This window comes from Euprymna scolopes, chromosome 36, assembly GCF_053919585.1.
Source record: "Euprymna scolopes isolate OS-2025 chromosome 36, ASM5391958v1, whole genome shotgun sequence".
Lineage (NCBI taxonomy): Eukaryota > Metazoa > Mollusca > Cephalopoda > Sepiida > Sepiolidae > Euprymna > Euprymna scolopes.
This window is the reverse complement of record NC_136517.1, coordinates 54482952-54501314: the sequence shown is the minus strand read 5'-3', so window position 1 is coordinate 54501314 and position 18363 is coordinate 54482952. Positions and strand designations below refer to the sequence as shown.

At 33.5% G+C, this 18363-nt stretch overlaps 1 protein-coding gene across 1 annotated transcript in view; it reads right to left on the bottom strand.

Annotated features, from left to right (window-relative positions):
- The window catches only part of LOC145260497 (ergosterol biosynthetic protein 28 homolog), a 56793-nt gene extending 39559 nt beyond the window's left edge, over positions 1-17234 (bottom strand). The window contains exon 1 of the mRNA XM_080118608.1: positions 16936-17234. Within this exon, the coding sequence (XP_079974734.1) occupies positions 16936-17200 (265 nt within the window). The 5' untranslated portion in view covers positions 17201-17234. The remainder of the gene's footprint in view (positions 1-16935) is intronic.
- Between the last annotated feature and the right edge of the window lie 1129 nt (positions 17235-18363).

Sequence of the window (18363 nt, the reverse complement as noted above, 5' to 3'; positions counted from 1 at the left end):
TATATAAATTACAACACAATCGTTATAACTAAGAATTTCTACAGAACATCTATTTATTTAAATATATATTGTTTAAATGTATTTCGTTACATTAAAAGCTTACTTGTATTCAATTTGCCCTCGTCGAGAAGTAAGCAAATAGCAATTTCTTTTTAAAATAAAAATAAAAGTTTAAAAAAATGTGTCTTGTGATACTATATTTCATCTTTATAAAAATAAAAGTTATAAAAATGTGAATGAAATAATATATTTTTAATTGCCCATTGTTTATACTTGTGATTTTATTATGCATAAAAATTGCCTCGGTCTAGAAGGATTTTCCTTCCTTTACTGAGCACCGATATACATTTTTTTGGCAATTTATTCGATAATAGTATATATTAATTAGGAAAACACTTCAAAACATAATAATATTAAATTTATATCAATTTTTGGACCAAGTAAAAAAGAAAAAATATATATTTACAAAACAGTTGTTTAATAGTAATTATTATGTTTTTCATATATTTACAACACTTTAATAAAACAAATAATAATAAATAAATAAAAAGAATGAACTATATAAATTACAACATCATCGTTATAACTAAGAATTTCTGCACAACATCTATTTATTTAAATATATATTGTTTAAATGTATTTCGTTACATTAAAAGCTTACTTGTATTCAATTTGTCCTCGTGGAGAAGTAAGCAAATAGCAATTTTTTTAAAATAAAAAAAAAAGTTTTTTAAAAAAATTGTGTTTTGTGATACTATAGGTGTGTCAGAAATTTTGTGAAAAATATTGAATAATTCTACACCGTCTATCCAAGCTTATAACTCCTCGAAAAATGTAATTCAAGCCCTATTTTTTTCAATTATTAAAAAAAAAAAAAAAAAAAAAAAAACAACAAACAACGTGTTTTAAAAAAAAAGGTTTTAAACTTCGGACTTTACAGGTAAATTTCTAAAAAAACACTACTTTTTTGTTTTAAATTTGAATATATTATTTATTGATCTTTTATTTTCAATTTGTGATATATAAGACTTTGGTACATAAATTAATTATTTACTTTGTGATAGACATTTTAAAATGGGAAGCGTGAATTAATTCGACCCCCTGTCTTTCCAAGCTTATAACTACTCGAAAAATGTAATTCAATCTCTAATTTTTTTAATTAAAGGAGCAAGGACCAAGGTTTCATTTTAAAAAAAAAACACAAAAACAAAAGAAAAAACAAACAACGTGGTTTAAAAAAAAAAAGGTTTTAAACTTCGGACTTTACAGGCAAATTTCTAAAAAAACACTACTTTTTGTTTTAAATTTGAATATATTATTTATTGATCTTTTATCTTCAATTTGTGATATATAAAACTTTGGTGAGTAAAATTAATTATTTACTTTTTAATAGGCACTTGAAAATGGGGGGCGTGAATTAAAAAAAAACGTTTGTTTAAAATATTATAATCGGTTTATTGGAAAGAACATAAAATTTCACATTGAACCTGAACATATCGTAAAAATAGAATCAATAGAAAAATTTTGATAGATTTTTAAAGTTTAAAAATTGAAAAATACTGAGCTCGTAAAATTCAATTAATTTCATTACTGTTCTTTAAAAAAAAAATATTTCTATTACTTTTAAAACAACTTTAATAGTTTATTTTGGAAGTATAATCCCCCAAAAAATCAAACAACCCACTTTTAAAAGAGAAATCCGAGTTTTTTATATTTTATTTGTAGTTTCGTGTTAGGGATGTCAAAAATTCCTACAAAAATTCTGATACACCTATAATTCATATTTATAAAAATAAAAGTTATAAAAATGTGAATAAAATAATATATTTTTAAATGCTCATTTTACTTGTTGCTAATATTTGTGATTTATTATGCATAAAAATTGCCTCGGTCTAGAAGGATTTTCCTTCCTTTACTGAGCACCGATATATATACATCGCACTTTAAATAAATATTGAATTGTATTATAAACGCACAGTAAAGAAAGAAAAAAAAACAACCTACTTTACATACAAAATTAATCTTGGTCGCAAAACCCACGAAACATTTGCAAAAATCTGAATAAGTCAGTTATTTTATATTTTTCTCTGTCATTAAAAAGTTTGTTTAAATAATTTTATTTAAAAGTTTTTTTTAAAAAATATCTATTATTATTTGTCTTTATTATTATTATTATTATTATTATTATTATTATTATTATTATTAGTAGTAGTAGTAGTAGTAGTAGTAGTTTTCTTAAAAATAGTGTAAATATATTTAAAAAAAAGAAAGTGTTCGCGAAAATTCGACTATGTCTGCTATTTGACGTGTTTACAAACAACCAACTCCAATGCCAAGGTCGAGGTGTCACTTGAAATATACGCCAGTTGTCGTCTTCTGCTATAGGGTCTCTATTCTTTGCTTAGTCCAAACATTTTAATGGCAAAAACAAATATAAAATAACTGACTTGTTCGATTTTTTTTTTTTTTTTAATGTTTCGCGGGTTTTTGCGACCAAGATTGATTTTTATATAAAGTGTTTGTGCCCCCCCCCCCATTTGTGTTTTTTTAATACAATTCAATATTTATTTAAAGTGCAATGTATGTAGGCGGACAAAGAAGGAAAAATCTCTCTAGACTGAGGCAATTTTTCATGCAAAATAAAACCACAAGTATAAGCAACAAGTATAAACAATCAAGATTTTAAAAATAAAGATGAAATGTAGTATTACAAGATACAAATCTGTTCATAATTTTTATTTTTATTAAAAATGAAAACAAAAAAATCTTTCTATTTTTATACAATACAACAAACACAAATTAAATACAAGTAAATTTTAGCGTCCAAAATTCTCAGTTATAACGTCGGTTTTTAATGTTTAATAATTAATATAAGTCATTCTTTTTTATTTATTTATTTTTGTTATAATTATAATAATTACTTTTATTAGTTTTATTAAAAAGTTCTTTTAATATATTAAAAAACGCACCCAGAAAGACACCCATTTATTTAAGTATATTTTGTTTAAATACGTTCCTTTTGTTTCTTACATTAAAACGTTTTATGTAAATAAAAAAAAAGTTAGGTTTTTTTAATAAGTCTTGTGAATATTTAATATTAAAAAAATGGGTTTGTATTACTGTACACATAGATTCGAAAAAGTTGTCAAAAAACAAATATAGAACAAATAAATGTTACCAAAGGCAAGATAAGTTACTTTTCTACCTAACTGGATATATTTTTTGTGTTTTTATTCAGTGTAACATGTTTATTCAGCTCGAAAAAGATGCAGTGTTTACCGATGTATTGGAAAATTCAAAATGGCGGCCGACTCTCTCTCGGAGAGGGTAAGTTTGGGAAAAGGTATTATAAATAATAAACTAGACAAAATACTGTTAGAAATTCGCTCAATATATGTTACCGTGACATAAGTTGACATATATTCGGTTGTTTTTTAATAGTATTTTGTCTAATTTATTATTTATAACATCTTTTCCCAAACTTACCGTGTTAAAGAGACGGGCGGGTGCCATTTTGAATTGTCCAATACATCGGTAAACACTGCATGTTTTTCGAGCTGAATAAACATGTTACACTGAATAAAAACACAAAAAAATATATCCAGTTAGGTAGAAAAGTAACTTATCTTGCCTTTGATAACATTTATTTGTTCTATATTTGTTTTTTTGACAACTTTTTCGAATCTGTGTACAGTAATACAAACCCCAAAAAATGTTTTGTAAAGATATATTTTTCTTTTTAATCTTAAAAAGTTTTGTAAATATATTTTTAAAACATTTTACTCGCGAACATTCGACCATGTCTGCCGTTTGGCGTGTTTACAAAGAACCAATGTCAAGGTCGGTGTCACTTGAAATGTGTGGCATTCGTTGTCTTCTGCTACACGGTCTCCATTCTTTGCTTGGTCCGATAAAAAATATTTATACATTTTTGACAATGAAAAAATATTCTTTTTTATTTAACAAAATACGTATTAACAAAGAATTTAAAAAAAAAAAAGAAAAAGAAAAGAAACATGAAATTACACTATAAATGAAAATAATTATTTAAATTTTCTGTGAACTTGCTTTTCCGGTCGTCATCTGAAATATCAACATTCACCATAAACACATCTTATAATCGTTTCTTTGTTGAAAGAAGCTTGCTAAACAAAAAAGTATTAACCAATAAGTACCACCAATAGCAATGACCAAAGACTCTTTATCTTAAAGTACATCTTTTCAATTCCTCGGCCTTACGGTCACCACTTATCAAGGCCCGGAAGCCACTCAGGGATAAGGGTTATTGCAAGTACACTACGTTAATGTGGATATTTAATAAAGTGTCTACTTAAGGGAGCGGTTCATCAGGAATTTGTTTACGTTGGACTTGAAGACATTCAGGTTGTAGTCAAGTGGGAAGCAGGCAGATGGAACAGAGTTCCACAGGCGTGCAGTTCTAAGAAAGAAGCTTTGTTCATGGAATCTACGTTTTGATTTAGGCACAGATATAGAGTGGGGAAAATTTTTCACAGTGAATTCAGCTAGACGGGTGTTTTTCGTAAAAGATCGCCGAGAGAGAAACAGAAATTGGAGTTCAGACGAGCACCTGCAATGGAAATAACAATAAAACAAAGATAGGCTCGCAACGTCTCTTCTGTGGGAGAGAGGTTGCAGGGAAGAGAAAAGGACATCCCCCACTTAGCCACGAAGTCTATTTTGTACTCTGTCAAGGCAGGATAGGCTGTTTTTAGCAGCTCCTGCCCAAATATGGCAGCAGTATTCCATCTTTGGACGTACTTGGCTTTTATATAGATAGAGAATTGCATCAGTAGTGAGATATCTTCTGGAGCGGTAGAAGGATCCCACCATCTTTCCAGCGACCTTGGCAACAGACTTGATGTACGTGTTCCATTTCAGATCATGAGTAAAGGTCAAGCGCAGAAGCTTGTTAAAACATGGGGCTTGTCCTAGACGAGAGCCATCCATTTCAATTGATGCTAGATGGGGATCAGAGCGTTGATGATGTAAAGATAGGAGTTTGGTTTTAGATGCATTAAAGGTAACCAGCCACCTCTTCCCCCACTGAACCACGCGCTTGAGATCAGAGGAGAGAGAATCAGAGAGAACTTTGTCATTTACAGCCTTTGATGTGTTGCCGTAGATGGTCGTGTCATCAGCATAGATGTCAACGAATGATTTAAGTATGTGTTTAGGGAGGTCATTGATGTAGATAAGAGAAGAGAGTTGGGCCCAGGATGGACCCCTGAGGGACTCCAGCATTAATACTGCAGGCCTCTGATTTTTGTCCATCGACCACTACTCTTATGAGCCTATCAGAGAGAAATGATTTAATGATAGAGAAAACATTTCACAAGAAACATGAGTTGGAACAATTACATTGAGAGCATTGCCACGACCGCTGCAAAGAAGGTAGGTTCTCTCTACCGTGCTAGAAAACTAGTAACACCCGAAAGTATCCTGTACCTCTATAAGGCCACCATTCGCCCATGCATGGAGTATTGTTGTCATATTTGGGCTGGTGCATCTGTTACTAGTCTCTCATTCCTAGACAAGGTTCACAAGAAAGTCGCCAATCTGATAGGTTCTGAACTTCATCTAAGCTTCAGCGTCTGTCCCATCAACGAAATGTAGCATCCATCTGCCTGTTTTACAAGTACTTTAATGGTGAATACTCCAACGAACAGCAAGCACTTGTGCCCCCCTACATAAATACCCTCAACAAAATCCCGCCCCTTCACAGTAGAGATCCTTAGATCTCCTGTAGTTTCTTCCCCAGAATTGCTAGACTTTGGAATTCCCTTGTGGGTTCCTGCTTCCCCAACTATACTGACGTTCAAGTTTAACGTGAACTGACATCTTGCTGCCCAACTCCCCACATAATAACCGTGTAGCTTATGTCCGTAATAGTAGCCTTCTACATCAAAGTGGCAATGTGCCTCATTTGGGGTGAAAATGTAATAAAAATTTTTTTTAAATAACTGGAAGTTAATTAATTTTTGAGGTTCTTTTTTTTTTTTTTTGCTTCAGTAACGCATAACTTTTTTGAAAGATAACAAACCAAACTTACTCTCAAAAATCTCTTTATGTATTAAAAAAAATGGATCAAGTAAAGAATAGATACCCTGTAGCAGACGACGCCGCCTGGCGGTGACAAGCGCACAATTCAACTAACACCGGTGATTCGACCTTGACATTGGCACAAGCACATGGCGTCGGGTGTTTGTAAACACGTCAAATAGCAAACATGCTCGAATATTCGCCAACATTTTTCTTTTTTTAAATATATTTACAAAACTTTTGAAGATTTAAATGAAAAAATATATATTTACAAAACATTTATTTTAAGTAAGTAACAAAACGAACGTATTTAATAAATAAAAGATATTTAAATAAATGGGTGTCTTTCTGTGTCGGATTTTTTCGATCAAGATTGATTTTTATGTACCGTGTGCTTTTTTGGGACGGAGGGGGGGGGTCTGTATGCGTTTTTAAGACAATTCAATATTTATTTAATTATTCTTTAAAACATTTCAGCGACAATTAATATATTTTTAAAATAATATTTTAAAATATAAGCTTTTCACGAATATTCGCGAGCAAGATTTTTTTTTTTTTTGATAAAAGATATTTAAATAAATGGGTGTCTTTCTGAGTGCGTTTTTATTTAATAAAAATAAAAATTATAAAAAGATTTGGTACTGGTCGCGATTTGAGTTCCCTGCCGAACACCATAAAAAAACACTGACTTCTCCCTACGCATGAGCAAAGGACATTTATCGCCTTTGTTTTTTATCACTTTTATTGACCTTTTTTTTTTTTTTTAAATAACATTTTATTTTTAAATGACAACGTTTTTACTGTTTATGAATATTAAAAAAAAAATAATTACTAAACATTTATTAATAAAAAAATGGGTGCTAGTGCACTTATGATCCGCGCTATAGTTTAAATCGTATTTCTAAGTTTAATTAAAGTTTAATGTTTTTGTTGCATGAGGGACTGAACAAGAGTTTTCACCGGCTGGAGTTATGCCCCCTTACCGGTGTACTCATGTTTGTCAGATGTAAATAAAGACGCCATTTTTATAGAAGCTGATCTGTCGTTATGTCTTATTCAATCTATTGACATCCTCGATAATGACACATGGTGGCCGCGAGTGGGATAAAGATATGTCTAAGTAAGATGTACAAAAGGATAAGAAGCGGAAAGTTATTTGCAGAAACAGATAAGTAACTTTATTGTTTTTGTTTAAAATTGTAATTCGTACGTACGTCACGTGGAGAAAAAAAAAAAAAATGTCAGAAGGAAGCATGGAAGAAACAAACAGACCAGTGGCTGGCATAAGACCACCAGCGCCCTTATGTATGGAAGATAATTTATTGCCGAACTGGAAGTTGTTTAAACTGAAATGGCATAACTACGCCATTATTACGTGTTTGACGAGACAGTCATTACAATATCAAATGCCACTTTTGCTTCACACGTTGGGAGATGACGCATTGAAAGTTTACTACGGATTTCAATTTCTAACACCTGAGGATGAAAGAACACCCACCGAAATTATTCAGGCATTCGATAAATACGCTATAGGGGAAACGAATGAAACCTACGAGCGTTACGTATTTCATTCTAGAAAGCAAGGAGGATCAGAGACTGTGGAATCCTTTATTACGGCACTTTGGACGTTAATAAAAACGTGCAATTTTTGTGACAATTGCGTTTCATCAGTACTCAGAGATCAGGTAGTGCTGGGAATACACAACCCCCAGACACAAGCTGAATTATTGAAAATAAGACAGACTTACAAAAATGTATTGACATTTGTAAGCTGTCTGAAAATGCCACGGTCCAGTCCAGTATCCTAAGGCCTGAAGGAGTGAATAAGGTTAATTTTAAACCGAGGAGAAAGACATCGGCACAAACTGACAGAGATTGCTGGGCGTGTGCACTGCGGCATGGACCGAGAAAAGAGGTATGTCCTGCATTTGGCAAGACCTGTTATCAATGTAATGGGAAAAACCACTTTGCCGCGAAATGCAAAGAATCAAGGAAAAAGAATGTGCAGGCTGTCAAAACCCAATATGATGACCAAGAAAACGACAGTAGTAGTTCAGACTATGGACAGGTAGACAACATAACGATTAAGGAAACGGTGAATGCTGTGAGTCAAGAGGTGATAAAGGCGGAAATGATGGTGAAAGGAAAACCAATTGCTTTTCAGCTCGATAGTGGAGCGTCCGTGAACATATTGAATGTGAAACACGTGATTGGAAAAACACTGGAACATTCAAATAAGACCCTTGTCATGTGGAATGGAGCAGAAGTGAAGCCGTTAGGAGAGTGTCGAGTTAAAATGATAAACCCCAAAACTGGACAGAAATATGCAGTTAAGTTTGTCATTGTGAAAGAGGATTCCCATCCCTTACTGGGAGCAAATGCAATCCAGAAAATGGAACTCGTCACAATCAATAACGACAAATTCAAAATGGTCGCCAAAGTTTCCCAAATGAATGAATCCAGCACCCAGTACTCGGACAGCATTATCAATGACTTCAGAGATGTATTCAAGGAAGAATTGGATCAATTACCAGGAGAGGTACATTTGCAGGTGGATCTAGGAGTAACACCAAATGTTGCAGCAACACGGAGAATACCAGTGGCACTTAAAGACAAGCTAAAAGTCGAGTTGGAAAAACTGGTTAAGAAGAATGTTATTGAACCAGTGAGCGACCCAACACCATGAGTAAGTGCGTTAGCACTGGTAACTAAGAAAAATGGAAGCCTGCGGATATGTATAGACCCAAGACCACTGAATAAGGCTCTGAAGAGGGAACATTTTCAGTTACCTACACTGGACGATTTACTACCAGAACTGACTGACAGCAAGGTATTTTCTACCCTGGATCTACGAGATGGATTCTGGCATGTAAAATTAGACGAAGTCAGCAGTCGCTTAACAACATTTGCTACATCATACGGTAGGTTCCGGTGGAAGGTTTTACCTTTCGGTATTTCTCCAGCTCCAAAGATATTTCAAAAGACCCTTTTTAACAATGTGTCCGATTTGAAAGGGGTGGTTAACAAAGCGGATGATCTTCTGGTGATTGGGAAGGGTAAAACGATGGAAGAAGCAACAATTGATCATGACCTAAAACTCAGGAAACTGTTGCAGAGATGTCGTGATCGCGGGATGCGATTGAATGCTGGAAAATTGAACTTACGACAAACGTCTATATCTTTCCTGGGACACATAATAACTAGTGATGGTTTACTTCCTGATCCTGGGAAGGTAAGAGCCAGAAAAGAGATGCCGTGTCCAACAGATGTGAAAGGAGTGCAACGATTGGTTGGATTCGTGAATTACCTGGCAAAATTTCTACCACACATATCTGATGTGATGGCCCCAATTCGAAATTTAGTGAAGGCAGATGTGCCATGGACATGGTCCCAAATCCATGAAGAGGCTTTTGGGAAAATTAAAGAGTTAGTGAGTGAGGCACCAGTGTTGAGGTACTATGACCCCAACAAATCTTTGGTCATCCAATGCGATGCAAGTGAGAAGGGCATGGGGGCTGCACTACTACAAGAAAGTCAACCCCTAGCCTATACCAGCCGTGCACTGACCGACACAGAAACTCGGTATGCACAGATTGAAAAGAAAATACTAGCAGTAGTCTACGCATGTGAACGGTTTCATCAATATACGTTTAGTCGACAGATAACAGTGCTAACCGTTCATAAGCCACTGGAGGCGATTATGAAAAAAGAATTCGTGAAATGCCCAAAACGACTTCAAAACATGCTGATGCGACTACAGGCTTACGATGCTACAGTTCTGTACCATCCAGGTAAGAAAATGTTCCTTGCAGATACGCTATCAAGAGCATACATTTATGCATTAAGCAGTGAAGATATGGACGATGAAGATGATGTCAAGGAAGCAGAATATATTCCTGTAACAGAGAGAAGGCTGCTTGAACTGCGCTCAGCCACGAAGGAAGACAGAAACATGCAGCAGTTACAGCAAGTAATTCTGGAAGGATGGCCAGAAGAAAAAATACATCTTGACCCAGAGGTGAGACCATATTTTAACATGCGGAATGAAATGACGGTGCAAGATGGTTTAATTTTCAGAGGAAACCGGGTAGTGGTTCCACTGACACAGCGGGCGGTGTTGAAAGAAAAGCTGCATTCCACACACCTGGGAATAGAAGGATGTTGCAGAAGAGCAAGAAAATGCTTGTATTGGCCAAATATGAACAGTGACATCAAAGACTATGTGTCAAAGTGACCCACATGTAGAAAATATGAAGTGGCCAACCCGGCAGAACCATTAATGGTCCATGAAGTTCCTGACAGACCCTGGGCGAAAGTGGGAGTAGATCTCTTTAAGTTTGCAGATAGAGACTATCTGTGCACAGTTGATTATATGAGCAACTTCTGGGAAATCGATCATCTTCTCAATACACAAGCAAAAACAGTGATAACTAAACTTAAACACCATTTTGCACGACATGGAATACCAGATCAGGTCGTAACTGATAATGGGCCTCAGTTTAGTAGCCAGGAATTTTCTACCTTTGCAAAAAAGTGGTGTTTTACACATACACCTGTCAGTCCATACAATAGCAAGGCAAATGGCAAAGTGGAATCTGCGGTAAAGATGGCAAAGAACCTTTTCCGGAAAGCGATGGACGATAAGGCTGATCCATACCTAGCAATGTTGGATCACAGGAATACGCCAGCCAAAGGTCTCTTATCACCAGCTCAGAAGCTGATGTCAAGGAGAACAAAAACACTTCTCCCAACCAGGGAGGATTTACTCAAGCCAGAATTGCCCAAAAATCTGAGAAAATCAGTGAAGCAAGACCGCAGGAGGCAAGAACATTCTTTTAACCACAAAGTAAAACCACTTAAACCATTGTATCCTGGAGATGTAGTATGGATGAAACCACACATAAATGGTCAAAAAGAGTGGAGGAAAGCTGTTATATGGAGGAGACTGGATGAGCGATCATACCATGTAAAAGTGGATGGGGACTTATATCGACGGAATAGAGTAGATTTGAAGAAAACTGCAGAGACACCCCCACTCACATCAGGAATACACCAGCCATATGAAGTGCAGAGCGAGTTACCCAAGAATACAGGGCAGAGTACAGAAGAGATACGTAACTCAGAACCACCTCAATATGAAGGTGAAATAAGAGAAACCCTCAACCCGACCCCATCCCCAACAAAACCAAGTCCGGAAAGGTTGCGGACAACACGGTCAGGAAAAATAATAAGAGATCCTGTGAGATTCAAGGATTTCACAACATAAGTGAAAGGGCAGAATAATCCCTGTTAGGTAGGAGGGTAGTCAGCCCAAGGAATGCCTAGATCACTGTGTTTTGTAGACTGTTTTAATTCTTATCAGACTTTTTGTTGTGTTTTTTTTTTTTTTTTTTGTTTTGTTTGTCTTTATCTTCTGTTTTTATTATTGAGAAAAGGGAAGATGTTGCATGAGAGACTGAACAAGAGTTTTCACCGGCTGGAGTTACGCCCCCTTACCGGTGTACTCATGTTTGTCAGATGTAAATAAAAACGCCATTTTTATAGAAGCTGATCTGTCGTTATGTCTTATTCAATCTATTGACATCCTCGATAATGACACAGTTTTTTTTTTATTCAATTGTAAGGTTAAGCCATTCTTAACATGGGGAGGGTGTTTTGTACCTATTCTCTACTTTAACCTTACAATTGAATAAAAAAAACATTAAACTTTAATTAAACTTAGAAATACGCGCGGATCATAAGTGCACTAGCACCCATTTTTTTTTTATTAATAAATGTTTAGTAATTATTTTTCTTTAAATATTCATAAACAGTAAAAACGTTGTCATTTAAAAAGAAAATGCTATTAAAAAAGAAAAGAAAAAGTTGATAAAAGTGACACATAAACAGTAAAAAAAAAGTCGATAAAAGTGATTAAAAACAAAGGCGATAAAAGTGAGATATTATTAATAAATGTAGTAATTTCTTTTATTTCAATATTCATAAACAGTAAAACTTATAAAAAGTCGATAAAAATTAATGATCGTTTAGTTACTATGGCAACTAAAACATGTCCTTTGCTCATGCGTAGGGAGAAGTCAGTGTTTTTTTATGGTGTTCGGCAGGGAACTCAAATCGCGACCAGTACCAAAAATTTCTATCTAGAATTCATCTTTATAAAAATAAAAGTTATAAAAAAGATATGTGAATGAAATATATTTTAAAATCTCGATTGTTTATACTTGTGATTTTATTATGCATAAAAATTGCCTCGGCCTATAATTATTTCTCCTTCAGTAACCACCGACATACATCGCACTTTAAATATATATTGAATTGTATTAAAAACGTACACAGAAAAAAAATGTCCAAAACCGTATAGAATGAACCTTTTTTAATAAGTTTTATTCAGTCTTTATTTGAACTAAATGGACTGGGTTTTTTTTTATTTATTTTTGTATTTATTGACTGTTTTATTCTTTTTATCAAACAAAAATAGAACTTTTATAATGAAATATATATTATGGACTGTTTTTCAAACATCGAAATTTTAAAATTAAAGTTTTATTAAAAAAAAAAAAAAAGACGAGGTGTTTTGTTTTTTCGAGATATTTTTTTTTCACCATTTATCACTTTTAAATTTTATTCAACAATGAAATGATAAAAAAACACTTTTTGTTAAATATATTTTAAAAAAATTATTATAAAATATCTATAAAGTCTATTTTTTATGTCTATAAAAGTTTGTTGAAAGTTCAAATAAAGTTTATAATTTAATTGAAAACAAAACACCTCGTCTTTTTTTTTTTTTAATAAAACTAACTTTAATTTTAAAATTTCGATGTTTGAAAAACAGTCCATAATATATATATGTCATTATAAAAGTTCTATTTTTGTTTGATAAAAAGAATAAAACAGTTATTAAAAAGTTCTGTAAATATATTGGATCAAGTAAAGAATAGATACCCTGTAGCAGACGACGGCGCCTGGTGGTGACAAGCGCACTTTTCAACTAACACCGCTGATTCGACCTTGACATTGGCACAAGCACATGGCGTCGGGTGTTTGTAAACATGTCAAATATCAAACATGCTCGAATATTCGCCAACAATTTTTTTTACAATATATTTACAAAACTTTTGAAGATTTAAAAGAAAAAAATATATATTTACAAAAAAGTAACAAAACGAACGTATTTAAATAAAATAAATGGGTGTCTTTCTTTTTCGGATTTTTTCGACCAAGATTAATATTTATGTACCGTGTGTGTGTTTTTTTTTTTTGGGGGGGGGGGTTCTGTGTGCGTTTTTAAGACAATTTATTATTTGTTGTATTACATTTTCACCCCAAACAAGGCACATTGCCACTTTGGTGTAGAGGGCTACTATCAGGTGGGAAAAGATCAAAGTGTAGTATCTGTTCTTCTGATGCTGCAGTGCTGCACTTCAATTTCTTGTTCTCTGTCAGTGGAGGAGAAATCCTTCACGACTGAGACAATTTTTATTTTTGTTCCTTTTCTCCACAGTAAAAAAAGACCCTGGTGTCTAACTCTGTCCCGTGGGGAGGCATTGTAAATAGGAACAACTACTGGGGTACTATGTTGGGATTTGAGCAGCAAGATGTCGGTTCACGTTACACTTGAACTTCTGCATGTCAGTACAGTTGGGGAAGCAGTGAGTGGCCTGGAATGGAATTCCAGAGTTTAATTATTCTTTAAAACATTAACTTCAGCGACAATTAATATATTTTTAAAATAATATTTTTAAATATTAAATTTTGACGAATATTCGCAAGCAAGATTTTTAAAAAAATAAAAGATATTTAAATAAATGGGTGTATTTCTGGGTGCGTTTTTAATATATTTACAGAACTTTTTAATAACTGTTTTATTCTTTTTATCAAACAAAAATAGAACTTTTATAATGACATATATATTATGGACTGTTTTTCAAACATCGAAATTTTAAAATTAAAGTAATTTTATTAAAAAAAAAGACAATGTATTTTGTTTTCAATTAAATTATAAACTTTATTTGAACTTTCAACAAACTTTTATAGACATAAAAAATAGACTTTATAGATATTTTATAATAATTTTTTTTTTAAATATATATAACAAAAAGTGTTGTTTTTTTTATAATTTCATTGTTGAATAAAATTTAAAAGTGATAAATGGTGAAAAAAAATATCTCGAAAAGAAAAAAAACACCTCGTCTTTTTTTTTTTTTTTAAATAAAACTTTAATTTTAAAATTTCGATGTTTGAAAAACAGTCCATAATATATATTTCATTATAAAAGTTCTATTTTTGTTTGATAAAAAGAATAAAACAGTTAATAAATACAAAAATAAAAATAAAAACAGTCCATTAAGTTCAAATAAAAACTGTTTGAATAAAACTTATAAAAAAAGGTTCATTCTATACGGTTTTGGCCATTTTTTTCTATGTACGTTTTTAATACAATTCAATATTTATTTAAAGTGCGATGTATGTCGGTGGTCAGTGAAGGAGAAATCCTTCTAGGCCGAGGCAATTTTTATGCATAATAAAATCACAAGTATAAACAATGGAGATTATATATTATTTTATTCACATATCTTTTTATAACTTTTATTTTTATAAAATGAATTCTAGATAGAAATCTTTTCATAATTCTTATTTTTATGAAAAAAAAACGCATTCAGAAAGACACCCATTTATTTAAATATCTTTTATTTAAAAAAAAAATCTTGCTCGCGAATATTCGTCAAAATTTTATATTAAAAAATATTATTTTAAAAATATATTAATTGTCGCTGAAGTTAATGTTTTAAAGAATAATTAAATAAATATTGATTTGTCTTAAAAACGCACACAGAACCCCCCCCCCAAAAAAAAAGACACACGGTACATAAAAATCAATCTTGGTAGAAAAAATCCGAAACAGAAAGACACCCATTTATTTAAATAACTTTTATTTATTAAATACGTTCGTTTTGTTCCTATTTACAATGCCTCCCCACGGGACAGAGTTAAACACCAGGGTCGTTTTTTACTGTGGAGAAAAGGAACAAAAATAAAAATTGTCTCAGTCGTGAAGGATTCCTCCTCCACCGACAGAGAACAAGAAATTGAAGTGACTTTGATCTTGTCACGTTCGTTTTGTTACTTACTTAAAAAATGTTTTGTAAATATATATTTTTTCTTTTAAATCTTCAAAAATTTTGTAAATATATTTAAAAAAAAAAAAAAAAGAAAAGAAATTGCTGGCGAATATTCGAGCATGTTTGCTATTTGACGTGTTTACAAACAACCGACGCCATGTGCTTGTGCTTGTGCCAATGTCAAGGTCGAATCAGCGGTGTTAGTTGAAATGTGCGCTGGGCACCGCCAGGTGGGGTCGTCTGCTACAGGGTATCTATTCTTTACTTGGTCCGATTTTTTTAATAAAAATTTATTAACAAAAACAAAATAATTTAATTTTTAAACGAAAAAAGTCAATTTGATATACCTTTTTGGTATGTTTTTTTTTTTTTTTTTTTCCATCTGCCAACTCACCGTTCACATCAGAACTGTCGACTTTTATAGGTTTTCGGGTACGCTTAGAGCGATTAAACATCCCAACCTTCTCATGTTAAGAACGGCTTTCGGAATAGGCAACCCCAACCTTGTCAGCATACCCGAAAAACCTATAAAAGTTGACATGTCGAATGTGAACGGACCGTTCACATTCGACATGTCAACTGTTCCTGTTCACTTAACGGTGAGTGAGTTGGACTAAAATTAAAACGGAATGGAATTTAAATTTCCGTTCCATTTTTAAAACAACCTTAAAACAGGGCGTTCTCCACAAGTCCCCCCCCCCAAAAAAAAAAAAAAAAAAATTAGGATCAGCATATTTATAGGAAATATGAACTCGGAGTGGGGAGGGGATTTTACATTCAACTAAAAAAACACTCACGCTAATATTTATTATGACATTTTCAGATTTTCAGTATGGACAACAAAATCAAGAAGTGGTATATATGGCTGACGAGAGCCTAACATTATTTACGATTTATAAGTGGTGCTTCTACATTTATCGACCCGCGATTTCCACGAAGTTACTCAGGTCTGCCCACCAGCAGATGACGGGAAGAACCGGAAACGGCCGGGCAAGCCTTATTACAAAAAACGCAAATTGTTACACCTTCCTCAGCATGTTAAGAATGGCGACGACTACTGAAATTCATTTGGAAAAAAAATGTCTTAATATTCAAAAAACTACCTGTCGGCCGTTTCCGGTTCTTCCTGACATCTGCTGAGCCGAGCACTCGAGCAGTCGAGCACTCGAGCAGTCGAGCCGAGCAGTGCTAGTTACTCGGGTGTGCTCGACTCGAGCACACCCGAGTAACTTTGTGAAATCGCGGGTTGATAAATGCAGAAGTCTCAAATAAATAAATAAATAAAGGTTACCAAAGGCAAGATGATAGACGATTCCATTACATTTTCATACAGCTGGTGATATCTACCAGTATTTCGTTTAATTTTCTATTTTTGAACGATTATCCAGACTTCCCCTGATCACCGTTTGGCGTTAACCATTTTTTCTTATTCTAACTTAAGACTTTGTACTACTTGTGTTTCAAAGTAAATACACGCTTTAAAACACACACACGCGCGCGCGCGCGCAAAAACGTATCCAGCTAGGTAGAAGACTCTTCTACTAGAAGAATAACTTATCTTGCCTTTGGTAATATTTATTTGTTTTTTAACAGCTTTTTCGGTTTGTTGTCTAGCACTCAGAGCACAGCAGCAGCAGTCACACATTCATTTTAATCCACAAATTTTACGTCTATCAGATTTTCCTCTACGTGTCGTATATTGATTCGTTCAATCGATTTTTATTAATTAGGATTATCAAATATATCGATTTACCTGATTCAGGAGAACTGGTATAAATCGATTTGCTGAGGAATTTTATGTCAACAAACGACTGTATGCTGTTGGCGAAAGATATAAGAAACATGGCACCAAGCCATCCGCGAAGATAATTCAAATAGCTACTCTGTTTTTGTTTATTCTTGGAATTAACGGAAGAAGATGCGGTTTGTTGTTGTTGTTGTTGTTGTAATAATCGTCTTTTTGTCATAAGAATTTCAAACGGTTGTTGAGATTCGCCGATATCGTCTGGGAGAGCCATTTTTATTTTTTTAAGAATACACTTTTTCTACCTTCGGAAATTAGAGATTTACACGTATCGATTTAAAAAGAAAACACACTCGATCAGTGTTGCTAATTTAGCTGTTTTCTCGCTAGCTCCGGAGATTTCGTTTGGAATCTAGCGAGCAAAATCTGGATTTAGCGTCTAGTGTTTTTTTTTTTTTTTTTTTTTTCTCTAAAATCTGGAGATTTCGTTTACAATCTAGCGAGTAAAATTGTTAAACAATTGTTTACAATCTAGCGAGTAAAATATGGAGATTTCGTTTACAATCTAGCGAGTAAAATTGTTAAACAATCTAGCGAGTAAAATTGTTAAACAATTGTTTACAATCTAGCGAGTAAAATTTTCTAAAATCTGGAGATTTCGTTTACAATCTAGCGAGTAAAATTGTTAAGGTTTTATTTTTTTCTCTAAAATCTGGAGGTTTCTTTTGCCAGTCAATGTATCTCCCTCCTACTGTGGAAGCAAGATGTAACACAAGGTCAGGAAAGTGGAATTTGAAAAGCCAACACTCTAGAAGAAGAGCACTCTGGCCTGCAAAAATATCTGGACAATCTCATCAGCATTCTATGATAAGAGTGACTCCGGTGATTGTAGATAACCTAACTCCTTTTCAAAGTGGGTCGCCTAGAACTGCACAGGACCATATATGACAGCCAGCAGCATTCACGCTAGGCGGGTTGAACCAGTTTCTTCCAAAGGAGGAAGTGTCAAAGTAATATTAAATTCATAAATGGTTCAAAGTTGTGTGCCTATCATAGGCACTGCCTATGCCAGTCAGAGATGACGACGTTAGAGTGTTACAGCATTTTCAGGAAGGTGTTGATGTCCTTCTGCATACAATGCATGGTATTCATAATGGTCACCCATCTGGTGCTGACCAAGCTTAACGTTACTTAACTTTGGTGATCTAATGGTGTGTCAAAGTGAAAAGCACAGCCATACTTCAACCAACAGAGAATAATTCATATAAACAATAGTCTAAAGACTCTAGTGGCTTTGGGCCTAGACCAAATCATTCCAACGATCCTTACAGATACATTTGCAAACATCTGCAGATACCTGTGACATTGTTTCTTTGATAATTGATTATTATCAATTATCCAGAGAGAGAGAGAGAGAGAGAGAGAGAGAGAGAGAGA